Genomic DNA, 13,527 nt, shown 5'->3' on the forward strand with positions numbered 1-13,527 from the left:
ATTGGGGAGGTTAGTTTTGGATATGTCCTGGAAGACCCTCCATAGACAGAACAGGCCTGCAGGAAACAGCCAACAGCGGAGGTGCTGTATGTGGCGGCAGAGTGCTCTGCGGAATGGCCCAGTCTGTCCCTTCCTTTCTCACTGCCTTAGAGGCGGCCCGCAGACTTCCAAGCTGGAACAAGTGGGGGAAGCTGTGCGCCTGCGCAGTTCAGCCAACGCGCTCTCCAGAGTCTGCTGCCGGAAGTCTGACCTTTGGCTCTCGCTGCACATTCCTTTCCGGGGTCACGCTGAATTTCCGGGTATCTCTGACAGGGTTGTCTACGCCGCCTTTTCGGCGATTTTTTAGTCTTCCGCCTTTTTTTTTCCCTTTCTTTTTGTTGTCGCTACCCCCAACTTAACACGCCCGCGCGGGCCTGGCCTTGGGCTCGCGACTTTCCGCCGCCCTGCCGGGTCCTAGGTTGCCCGCCCGAGCTGGGCCTCGCTGTGCCGCGGGCTGCTCCTACCTCTGCCTGCTCGGGCGGCAGCTCGGGCCTGGGAGCGTGTTGGCGGGCAGTGCCGCTGGGCCCTGCTCGGCCCTTCGGCGTGGACGCCGGTGAGTTCAGGGGCTTCGGTGGGATGCACGTGTGCAGGCCCTGGTCCCCGGCCGCGCGCGTGAAACTTTTCTGAAACTGGCGTTGTGTTTTGCGCGGGAGCCTGGAGCTCCCCAGATTAGGGGCGTTCCCAGGCCGCTGGACTTTGTGAAGAATGTTGGTGCCGCTGGCTTCTCTGATTCTGTCTTCTCGGTAGTTCTCATGTCGCCTCCCGCCCTTTCCTCACTCCCTAGACCGAAAGAGTAAGACTGTCTTGATACTCCCTCCTGGAGTTCCAAAAGGCAGTGGAGACCTAAGGTAAATGTCGAAATTAATTAACTCTTGTGAAAGGCATTTATCTTTAAGACAGGTTGGGACTGTCTGATGGTCGAATACACTTTTCTTAGTTAGATTTGTGGTGAGGGTCTCCGTCCTTTATCTGGGTAAGAACCCGGGGGGTATGTGTTTTCCTGGTGTCTGTGATTTAAGTTCCTTTTCTTGTTTTGCCCATTTGATCGTTGTTTAAAATAATTCATTCGTTGATAAAAGAAAGGGAAGAGGAAAAAAATTGTGCAGGTCAAACAGGGTTGGAAACTTATCAAGTTTAGTGTATGGTTTTTGTGAGGTAAGACCGAGGGTTCGTTTGTGTACAGGTACACTACAATCATAGTATATAGTTTAGTACTATAGGGCTTTGTTGTGCTAACAACTATTAACATTATTAATTTGTACTGATTAGTAACCTGTAATAGAAACATTGGTGTGAATAGCCCCAATTGTGTGTAATCGAGAAATAGAGACTTCAAGTGAAACTTGATCATGTGAGACATGTCCATTTGGAGTCCTGTTGCTAGGTTTTCCTCTTAACTCTTGGATGGAATTTAATTTGTAATAAAAAGAATGCCCTGTTCAAAGCCTGAAGGTGGTTTTGACAGTGCATGCTGAGCAGAATTTAGGAGTTAGTCTTCTGTTGTGGAGAAAAGAACTGACCAAAGACTCTTGGGCAGAGTGGACAGAGTGGACACGTAACTTGATTTAGCCATACAGTTCTTGCTTATAGTAGGTAACTGCTACTTTCTAAGGAATCCTGAAGAGACAGTTATGTAAACTTGAGTAGTCAATAACTTGTTGGAGAGATCAATTTGACTACAATTAATTCCAGTTGCAAATTAAGAGACCAAATACGGTTACTAGAAATACTTTGAGACTGTCTTGTCTTGTATCTGTTCAGTTACACGTAAACTTGTATTAATATTACATTGGTTTAAGCATATTAGACAAAGTAGTCCTCAAGGTTCTTTTCTCAAGGCAAGAAGTAGTTTAATGGTTATTAAAAACTGTACACATTTTCCTAGATTATCCTGTTTTACTGTTGAGCACAGATTTAAAAGCCAATAACTTCTAAGGTATGAAAAGTAGAATACTGTCTATTTCTGGGTGCTACTATAAAATTTATCATACTACTACAGAAAATGGGAATAACTTACAGGTAGTCTCTAGTGGGGGAAGCTTCATTAAACTATAAAGAAAATGGTTAAAATTTTATATAAAGTTCTGGTATAGTGATAGTTTTACTTGATCTTACTTCAGTAAACTATTTTATAAACATCTCTTTTGATTTGCTTTGCTATTCAGTCAAGGTCTCTCTATATAGCCTTGGCTAGCCTAGAAGTTAACCTTGTTTTCTGGACAAGGCAGGTCTTGAGCTCACAGAGATCTGCCTACCTTTGTCTTTTAAGCGATGGGATTAAGGGTGTGTGTGCGCCATCACACCTGGCTCCCTTGTACTTTTGCAGTAGATCATTGTTTCAATATCGTTACAGTGATTATTGATATAATATTAGAAAATATCTGGGCTTTGATTTACTTTCTTATCCAGAGGATCATATAGGCTGAGGGGGTGTGGTGGTGGGTTAAGCCTAGAATGCTGTTGGTTAAATTTCTTAGGAGTGGTTCTGTTTTGAAGTCTTGTCAAGTAAGTTTGACTTAGGAGTCAAAATTCCTGAGAGAACCTGACTAGTATTTTATTTTAGGACTCCAGAAGAATGAATGTTTCTCAGAAGCAGTCTGGTATCTGTGAGTTCAAGGCCAGCCTGGTCTACATAGAGTTCCAAGACAGGAAGGCTACACAGTGAGACCCTTTCTCAATAAAATAATAAATAAAAATTAGTACTTATTTTGCATTTGAGTATGCTGAACTAGATGTGTACCCTAGAATTTTTGGCCATAGCAATTGTAAGCCTAGAATCATCTGGTGTTAATGTTGCAGAGTAGTTCAGTGTACCATGTCATCTTTGACTTGCACTTTGTTTGGATTTGACCGTGTAAGGATAGAAACATAAGCTGGAGCTTATTACTGACATTTCTGCATCTTTACGTCTGAATGCAGACATAAAGACTTGTTTGGGTCCAGAAGTAAAAAAAAGCATATTGTTTATTGAAACTGGAGTCACTGTGTGTTTGCTGAGGGCCATACCTGGTCCTCTATAAGGTCCTCAGTGCTCTTGACCCTGGAACACCCCTGTGCCCCTTGTTTGCTTTCAGAGGTAGGTTTTCACTCCTTTGAAACTCAGGCGATCCTTAAACTTCACATGTGCCTCAGCCTCCTGAGTTCTGGGATCTCAGGAATGTACCACTACTGCTAGCTCTGAGATAGAACTTGTTTTGTTTTTTTGAGAGTCTTCTTAGGTCCAGGCTGGGTGTGAGCTTGCTGTGTTTTCCCAGCTAGTCTTAAACTGCTCATCATCCTCCCTTAGCTTCCCAAGCACTGGGGTTTCAGGGGTTTGCCTCTTTGTGTATGACTTGAAATAGAACTTTTTATTTTTAGTTCTAGTTTTTCTAAGTCTAGATGCTTTTACGTAGGGCCATGGTTTCTATATTCCAAAAAACAAAGATGTCAAGCAAAATACATTATAGCTAACCACTTAATGACATTTTCCATAAACCCTATGAAAAAGATTGCTTCTGAATGAGAAGTTAGTTCAGGGAAGCAGAGTATAGGGAACCAAATCTTAACCACCCTTTTCCTCTGAGCAGTGAAATTCAGAGTACAGGTCACCAGTTGCTGATAAAAAATAACAACCGTAAACCTTACAACAGGAAGTGTAGACTTGGAAGAATTGGGCAGACTAATTTTCTATATGAAATACTTTGTCTCTGGTACAAATTAGAGTCATTTTGGAATGAATAGAGGCATTTGGAATGAGGTCTGATAATAGTGATAAGTTGCCTATCTACAACCTATAGTGAACCTTGGATTGGTGAATCTATCAACCTAGGAAATTTTAATCCCACAGAATTGAAAAACAAGGAACAAAATTTATATGCTCGAGTTTTAGTTTCAGGCTCCTTCAGCCCCCTTTCTAATCTTAGACTTTCCCAGTCTTCTTAGCTTTCTTCTCTAATTCATTTAACTGTCTAGGTATTATTTTTCTTTTATTAAAAGCTTTTGTAGTTCATTATTTTGTTTATCAGAAAAGAAAATCTAGTAGTTTTTGGAGCCCGAGTAATCCTTTACACATAATATATACACATAAAACTTGCAGTGTTATTATACAAATTCATAGTAAATATATGCAAATACAGCAGATATAGTAGAGTTGTTTTTAGCTTTTTTTCTTTTTTTTTCCCCCTCTTACTTAATTTAATTTTTTTTTTCAAAACAGGTTTCTCTGTGTAGCTCTAGCTGTCCTGGAATTGTAGACCAGGCTGGCCCTAAAACTCAGAGGTCTGCCCACCTCTGCCTCTGCCCCCTGAATGTTGGGATTAAAGGCATGTGCCACCACATCCAGAATGTGTGGGCCAGCTTATGATCCCAGGAACAGTGAGTGAGCGAGGGCGCCCTTTCCCGCATGGCCCCTCTAGCGTTTATTTTTCATTTTCTTGTTTATCTTTGCTTTTCTGACTGGGCTAAGAAGATATCTCAAAATTGTTTTGATTTGCATTTCTTGAGTTTTATCTTAAGATCATCTTTCTAATCTGGTTGAGGAACTGTCAACTTCCCTTTTCTATCATTCTGGGAATTTACCCTAGTCTGGGTTTTCTTTGTTTTGAGACAGAGTCACTATTTTAACCCAGCTGTTTTGAAACTCAATATATACCAGGCTGGCCTTGAAGTCTTGATGATCCACTTGCCTCTGTGTCATCAGTGGCTGAAAACAGCTTTGCATCTCCCACCTTAGTCTCCTGGATGCTGGGGATTACTAATGTATGTCATTTTGCCTCATCTTTTTCATTTTACTTTCCATATCTACAAATATTTTCATTTTCCCTGTAGACAGGGATAGCCTTGTGATTTAACAATGGCTTACAAAGAGTTAAAGGCATTAATTTGTGTCTTGTGGCTTCTACTGTTGCTATTAGAAAGTCTAGAGACATTTTGATCCCCAAGCTTCTTAATATTTCCTTCCCTGGAATATTGATAAAATACTTTTCTCTGGATATTCTGAAATTCCATCTGTGTGTATGTATATTTTTAGTCCAGGACAATTTTCTCTTTTATTTGTTCAGTGATTTTCTTCTTTGTGTGTTTTTCTGTTTTTCATGAACTTTGCTGAAATGATTGTGTACTTGGGTTCTTTAGGCTTTTATCATCATCATTATTAATTATTTTTCCTTTTTGTTCATTGTTATAATTTCTGCTTATTTCCCATTTTTTCCCTCCCTCTCTCTTTGATGATTATTTTAAGCATGAGCTATTAGAAGTCTAAATGGAAAATAATATGTGCTTGGCAGTTATTAGCATTTCTTGTATATAAGCTAGTAAGTTATTTTCTTTTGGGGGCTGGAGAGATGGCTCAGAGGTTAAGAGCACTGACTGCTCTTCCAGAGGACCTGAGTTCAAATCCCAGCAATCACATGGTGGCTCACAACCATCTGTAATGAAATCTGATGCTGTCTTCAGACCAGCTACAGTGTACTTAAAGATAATAAATAAATCTTTTTTTAAAAAAAGTTATTTTCTTTTTTATAGCAGACCCTTTTACTGAGTTCTGTCATTTTGCTTATTGTTATTTTTACACTGTTCCTCAGTTAAGAATTTTCTAATTGCCTATTTTAAGAAGGTGGCCAGGGAGTATCATTTTTACTTTGTTTTCTTGGTTTTTGTATGCTACCTTACCTACCCCTTTGAAGACTACAGCTTTGCTGGATTAGTCATTGAAAAAAATTGTAAAAAGAAGCATCTAAGTATCTTACTACGTTAGTAAGGTGCTCTGTTCTCTAGAGCTTTGCTTCCTCTATGGAACAACACTATTTTGTTGTGTCTTTTATGTATAGACATTGAGAAAAATCTTGGAATTTTATGAATTGGTAGGTGACATACATTCTTCATTTCTTCAGATATGTAAAGTACTGTATCCTAGCCAGGTTGTCACATGATAGCTTGTACCTTTTTATGAGTGAGGTTGTGAAAATGTAACTGTCTGAGCAATTTAATTACATCTCTTGAATGATTTGGTGTTAGATTAGAATAGTACTGATAAAAGAATTGTTGCTATTAAGGTAAACTTACTAGAGTATATTCATCTGAAAATTTGAAGCATGCATAATATTGAAAATGTTTGAATGTGGTTCAGATTTTAAGTTATCAGTGATTTGTCACCTACAGTAGAACTTAAAGCCTATTTAAACTACCAAAAATAACTTTACAAATGAAATGACTAATTTGATAGCTGGTTGTTTTAACTAGAAGATACTTATCAAAGAGTTCTTCCTCCTTAAGCTGTAATAATATAGTATTGTCTTTTTAAATTATAGGTAGAAGAATACATGTTTACCTTTAGTGAACAAGAGCATGTTCCCAAACTCAATTTTGGGTCGTCCACCCTTCACTCCAACCCACCAACAGCATAACAACTTCTTTGCTCTCTCACCAACTCTTTATTCACACCAGCAACTTATAGATGCACAATTCAACTTTCAAAATGTAGAGTGAGTACAGTGTTATATTGAACTATCTCATTAAATTGTTTTCTCTTTGAAATAAAGTATTTGTGTTCAGTATTTGAAAGTAGAGAAAATATTATTAAACCTTGGGGTGGTTGTTTGTTTTGCTTTTTGACTAGTAAAGTATTTAGTTTGTGTGGAATTTTTGGTTCTAAGGAAAAATATTCATATTACTATTGTTCTTTGCTTTTGGTAGCTTGTCTAGAGCTGTGTCCTTACAGCCCCTGACATACGGAACTGTTAGTCCAATACAGACCTCAACATCCCCATTATTTCGAGGAAGGAAGTAAGTATTTCTCAAGTGTTTGGAAGAAATGTTATAGTCCTGAGAACTATGTAACAATTGTATAAAATTACATGGACAGTGTAGCCTATTTGAGTCTTTATACAAAAGCTGAAGGGTGCAGACACAGATGCTATGGCTGTAATTTGACATCTGTCATTCTGCTTTATGATTAACATTACACATTTTCTGGATTGTCCCTGGAAGAGATATATGCTGATTCTAAGAATACTGACTTCATCAGTTTTGTGTATTTTTTTGGAATTGCCTTAGTAGCCACGAGTAAAGATAAGTTCCATTAGTTCATAGAGCTATTTTTTAAAATTAAAATTGGTATTTTAATCAAAGATACTCATTGTGTTTGCTGTAATTAATTTCAGTATTAAAAATAACACATGAACATTATGTGTTCTGTATACTTTTATTTATGAGTAGGAGTTCCAGTTATTTTGTGATTCTGCAAAGATAGAATAATCCCAGAGGAGCAGTGTAATAATAAAACCTTTAGATGGTGTTGGCCCAAAGGATTTGTCATAAGATATTTTATGTGAACAGCTTAGTAAATATCATTTTCCTTGTCAACTTACTTATCTCCCTCCTGGGGTTTGAACTCAGGGCTTTACAGAAACTTGGCAGGCTTTCTGTTCGAACTTAACTATTTTTTTGAAAATTTTCAAACTTTTTGAAATATGCAAAAGACAGTATAACGGATATCTGTGTGCTCTTTTGCTAGGTTCATTGGTTGCAGACCTTAGCTGTTTATTTTGTCTCTTCCCACTCTCACAGTTCCCCTGAATTATAAGAAGGGACATTGTTGGCATTACTATACTTTATCTACAACATCTTAGCCTTTTCCTTATAGAAACACATGTAACCTTTGTAACCAGAATGCTTTAATCACGCCCAAGACACTTATGTTGATGCATAGCATCTGAAATGCAGCATTGTTTAAGCGTCTCCTGTTGTCTAATACCTTTTATATAGCCTTTATAAAAATGTTCATTTTTATCCCCACGATGAGCCAGAACATAGGTCTGTTCAAAGGCTCTTTAAAAAAAAAAAAATATATATGTGTGTGTGTGTGTATGTATATGTGTATGTGTGTCACTACATATTACTCAATTTTCTTAACACTTTGTTATCTTTAGTAATTGAATAATATATAGTCATTCTTTATAGTGTGTTCAATGTGGTGACTCATTTGGTAGATCAAATGCATATCATTATCTTTATTTTTCTAAGGCATTGGAAGGAAGTCATTTCTTGTGCTGAAAGTACATGGTAGAAGTCCACTAGGGAGTTTACAATGTCTCCTTTTCCAAAGAGTCACAGCGCTGTTACTGTCTGCTTCCGTGTTTTACCTTTCTGTTGTCAGGAAGTTGTGACTTTGTCACTAAGGTATATTTGCTTGTTTTCAGGAGAATAAGCGATGAAAAAGCCTTTCCTCTTGATGGTAAACGGCAGCGTTTCCATTCACCCCACCAAGAGCCAACTATAATCAACCAGCTAGTGCCTTTGTCAGGTGACCGAAGATACTCCATGCCACCGTTGTTTCATACACACTATGTACCAGAGATAGTCAGATGTGTTCCACCTCTTCGAGAAATTCCACTGTTAGAACCTAGAGAAATCACACTGCCTGAGGCCAAAGATAAGGTAATTTTAGTACAGTTGTTTTGCCTTTTGAATTTTCATATAAAGAATATATTAAACGGATCAGGAATACCTAATTTTCTACATTTATTTTTTTTCTAAATATCACTGATTTTTTTTTTTTTCCCTTCTGTCATAAGTATACTTTTCAGAATCAGATTTTTTTCTAACTTCCAAAATTTGGGATTAGAACCTGAAACATTTGATTTCTTATTTGTTAGGGAGTTCTCTTGCAACTTGTTTTTTAAGTGAATGAATGGATTATTGGTGGTGGTGGTGGGTTTTTTGAGACAAGGTTTCTATGTAGCTCCGGTGGTCCTAGAATTTACTTTGTAGAACAAACTGGTCTACCCAGAACTCACAAAGATGTGCCTGTGTCTGTGTCCAAGTGCTTGGGTGAAAGGTGCATACCACTAACCACTACGAGTGTTCTTCCTGTAAAAAACATGGCCATTCATATGGTAATTGTAATAAAATGTTCAAAAGCATTGGCTTTTCGGATGATCTCTGGGGAAATACACATTTAAATGGTGTGATCAAGAAAGATTTATCAAAAAGATCAGTAAAAGTTATTTTGGTTAAATGGAAGCATTTGCTTCTCCTTGGAAAATGACGTTAACATTGGGACAAAGAGTTAGTTACTATCTCATGGTAGAAGAATGTCGCTTTTCTCAGCCGTGTTTAGTGAAAGTTAAGAAGCCCTAGTAGGTAATTGGGAAGGGTGCAGAATGTCCATCATCCTTTTGTTCTCTGAGTGCTACTGTAAAATTCCTTTCCCTGTCTCCCGTATTCCTTTTTTTCGCATCCTTTTAAAATGGACAAGTCAGTAGATTTCAGTCCGCTCACAAAGCTGTGCAGCTCCCTATTCCAAAACATACTCACCACTCCCCGGAAAACCTGTGCTTCAACAGTGCCCACTTTCCTTCCCGCTTCCTCTGAGTGGAGTCAGGTGATCTATGGCCATTTGTGCCTGGTTTCTTTCATGTCACATAATGGTTTTAGGTTTATCCATGTGTATTTACTTTTGTTTTTGTGTTTTTTGAGACTACTGGCCATATGGTTTAGGCCGGTCTTGAACACACTAACCTCCTGCCTCAGCTTCACTGACTGTTGGAACTGCATTTTTTTCAGTTGAATAATATTTTATTGTATAGATATATACTATATTTTGCTAACATATTCCTCAGGTGATGGGCTTTTAAGTTTCTTCCTCTGGCTGTTAATAATGGTGCTGTAAATGTCTTGTATACAGAATTTTGCGTGGATATGTGTTTTCACTCTTGATGTTTACACAAAAGTGAAATTGTTGGGTAATATGGTAAAATATGTTCAACCTTTTAGGAATCACCTAAGTGTTCCATAAAGTGGATTTTACATGTATACAGATGCTCAATTTTGTTTATGCCCCTGTGACATTTTGTGTCTATCCCCCTACTCCCTCACCCCTTATTCCCCACACCCCTCATCTGTCTCTCAGTTGCCTATGTTATTAGAGATGGAATTCAGGGCTTTCAACATGCTGGGCAAACACTGAGTGACTGTCACCGTTTATCCTTATCTTGCCTCCTTATTGGAGCCCTGGTATAACAGTGGCTTCAGTTCCCATTCCTTTATGTCTGGTGATACTGAGCATCTTATAATTTACTTGTGGACATTTGTGTGTTCCTTGGAGAGGTGTCCATTTGGATTCTTTGTCCAGATTTTAGTAGGTTGTCTTTTCATTACTGGATTGTAAGAGTTATTTTTATATATGCTAAGTAGTAGCTCTTTTCAGATAGATGATTTGCAAATGTTTTGTCTTTCTGTGATTGTATTTTTAGATTTATTGTAGTACTTTCTAAAGCACAAAAATTTTCATTTTTTGTTAGTTCAGTTTATTAGTAAAAACTTTGGTTGCTTGTGCTGTTAGTGTTGAATCTCAGGAACCGTCTTTCAGTACAGTATCTTGAATATTGATGCCTGTGTGTTACAAGATCGATCTATCACCCACCCACCCACCTATCCACAGCATCTCATTATATAGTTCTCGCCAGCCTGAAACTTGATATATAGATCAGGCTGTCCTTGAGCTCACATAATTCTCCTGAGTGTTAGAATGTGCTCTAAGAATTTTTACTCTTATTCCTTATATTTAGGACTTTGATCTGTTTATAATTAGTTTATATATATAGTAGGAAGTAGGCTCCAGCTGTATTTTCCCATGGTTGATTCATTTGTCCCAGGATTATTTATTAAAAAGATTTTATCCCTTCTATGCCAACAGTTTCCTTGAGGTGAAGTAGGAACAAGTAGACAAAATCAGTGAGAAAGATGAGAAAATAAAATGAAAACACCAACATGGGATGTTGTGCTACTTTTGTTTTTGTTTTTGTTTTTTTTTCTTTCTTTCCTCATTCATCCTTTATTCCTTCTTTGCTTTGCTTTCTAAGTTTAACTATGTTGTAAGGCAAATGCAGTAAATTCTCTAAATATAAATAGTTACTATATACAGGTTTTAAATGTGTGCATGCTAGTAGGACATTTAAAGTGGGTTTATTATATATAGATATTGGAATACATTTTGTATATATTTATATTTGTAGTAGTTAGTAGAGCTAACCAGAGAACTTACTTTTACATATAGCCTAGGCATATGTTGCTTCTTTGTAGATTTAATAAAGTATACTTCATATTAGTTGGTAATAAGTCATGTGGTAAGATCTGGTTAGTCATATATAAAAATTTCTCACCAGTGTACTTACCATCTTTGGAATTAAGGTATTTCCCCAGAAAAGTAAAGAGATTTTGTAGTTGAGCTTATTTCTTTGAGTGATAACTTTATTTCTGCCTTACTGTGAGAAAAAGGAAAGCAGTTCTGTTTATTCTTACAAGTGACTGTTTTTGGAGCTAGGATCTCACTGTGTAGCTCAGCTGGCTTTGAACTCATGAGCCTCTTGGTTCCACTTTCTGAAAGCTCAGATTATGTGCTGCCATACCTGGCTTAAGTGTTCACTTTTCAAGAAAACTGCTGTTCACCAATGTCACTGCTCTTTCGATATTTACTCATGTTACATTTATTCTTTCAACATCTGGTCCTACATTTTATTAAGTTCAGAAAGTTAAATAGTTTGCTCAAAGTCATATCTATTTATTAAGTGTTAAAACCAAGATTTGACCTGTGTCTTTAGAAATGCAGAGAGCAGGAGTTTAATGTGCTTAAAGTCAAGAATAGGGAGATCCTATTGTGGGACCTGGCTGTAATATCACACGGTATGTTGACAGTAATTACTAATAATTTTACTGAGTGACTATTGCTGCTAATAATGTGATCAACAATTACATGTTATCCCTATAAAGTGTATAGTAATACAGTATTTAATGTGAGTTACTTAGACAGTGATTGACTGCATAGTCAAATGACATTGAAAGTTTTTGAAAAGATGAAGTAACACATTGAGATTGTATTTTGGGGAGGATAATTTTTTTGCAGAATAGAGTTGGTTTGTTTAGAATGAGATGGCCTTGAAGGTGGACTGTCATCTTAGGTGTTAATGTATCTGGATAAGAAGACATCCTGCAGCAGTAAGTTGTAAAGGATGGCAGGGAAATGATATGTGAGATAGTGTGTAAAGATTATGGATAGATAGGGCTGTGCTGTGTGGCTCGGGGTGGCCACAAATTCACAGCCCCAGCCTTAGCTTCCTGAGTGCTGGGATTACAGATATGCACCATTTTGGCTCCCGTATAACCACAGTAAGTTTCATTTCAGCATTGTTGCAGTCTCCCCACTGTCTTATGCAACAGATACTGTACCTACTGGGATGTCTGGGATTACTTGCTTCTACTTCAATTAGCAAGCTTTTTTTTCCCATAAAGACCAGATAACAAATATTCTAGGCATTCAAGCTTTTTGGGCTGTTTGACTTTTTTCCCCTCTACTTAATAAAATGTGAAAATTATTTAGCTTGTTCATATATTACAGACTGGAAGCTGTATTTGGCCTGAGGGTCCTAGTTTATCAACCTTTCTGGATGAATAAAATCTAGTATTTATATGACGTTAAAATTGTTACACTAACCTTTTTTTTTTTTTTTTTACACAAACCTGGGTGCCTGTATCTTTTTGTTGTAGTGAAGGGTAAACTATGTACATAAAATGTCATCAATATTGTTAGTAAATCTTTCATCTTTAGCTATTCCAGGATTAAATTAGTATAATATGCCAACATATGACTGATCATAGGCCCAATCTTAGTTTAGTCCATACTTCTCTCACGTTTTAGTTTTGGGTCAGCTTCCGGCTGTCATGTATTAGTCATGAATATATGTATATTTCTGTCTTTTTCTTGGCGGTGCAGCTGTATCTCTTTAGCTTCTTTTTCCTCCTTTGACTATTCTTGATCTTTCACTTTTCCAAATAAAGCACACATTTTCTAATTTTTAGAAAGAAGCCTGCTTCTTAAAAAATTATTATACTGACTGTACATATTCATTTCAGGAAAATTAATATGCTTACCGATAGTCCTGTGAGCTATTAGTATGGCATGTCTTTATTTTGTCTTGCGATAGGGCATCGCTCTGTACCCCACACTGACCTCAGACTCATCGTTTCCACCTCCACCCCCCAAGTGCCGTCCGGGAGCACAGATGTTAAGCATACAGGCTTACTTCTCACATATTTACATGTCTGTCATGCCGGTATTTGTGAATGCCAGTCTATATGTCCTGCATAGCTTTTGAAAAGTAGATTTGTCAATAATTTCATGCACTTTGCTGCTGTCATAAATTTTTTTCTAAAATAAATTTTTAGTGTTCATATGTATAATTTAAATTGTTGTCTTCCCAGAGAATTAAAATGAGAAAAGGCATTTAAAAATATGTTAAAATGTCCTCACGTCTCCATGGAAATGTGTTTTATCTTAGCAGTGTTTCTCTGTTCGTTCTTTTCTTAGAAAACTTTATGGAAATTATTTCACATCTTTTTCAGGTATTACTCCCAAACTTTTTTTTTAATTTTATTCCTATTCCTGAGATTTTAGTTCCTCCTCCCCTCCCTTCCCCTCCCCTCCCCTCCCCCCCTTTCTCTGTGTTTTACTTG

At 37.4% G+C, this 13,527-nt stretch overlaps 1 protein-coding gene across 3 annotated transcripts in view; it reads left to right on the forward strand.

The window, feature by feature from the left end:
- The first annotated feature begins 266 nt into the window (after positions 1–266).
- Positions 267–13,527, forward strand: part of Tent2 (terminal nucleotidyltransferase 2) — a 45,715-nt gene continuing 32,454 nt past the window's right edge. The window contains exons 1-4 of one of the 3 annotated variants that reach the window (XM_032899029.1): positions 267–592; positions 6,327–6,500; positions 6,712–6,801; positions 8,217–8,454. In XM_032899029.1, the coding sequence (XP_032754920.1) occupies positions 6,364–6,500; positions 6,712–6,801; positions 8,217–8,454 (465 nt within the window). In that variant the 5' untranslated portion in view covers positions 267–592; positions 6,327–6,363. Of the gene's footprint in view, positions 593–823; positions 888–6,326; positions 6,501–6,711; positions 6,802–8,216; positions 8,455–13,527 lie in introns of those variants that run through there. The other 2 variants (XM_032899026.1, XM_032899027.1) reach the window with 2 other exon arrangements.

Source organism: Rattus rattus, chromosome 3 (genome assembly GCF_011064425.1).
Source record: "Rattus rattus isolate New Zealand chromosome 3, Rrattus_CSIRO_v1, whole genome shotgun sequence".
In the NCBI taxonomy this organism is placed as follows: Eukaryota; Metazoa; Chordata; class Mammalia; order Rodentia; family Muridae; genus Rattus; species Rattus rattus.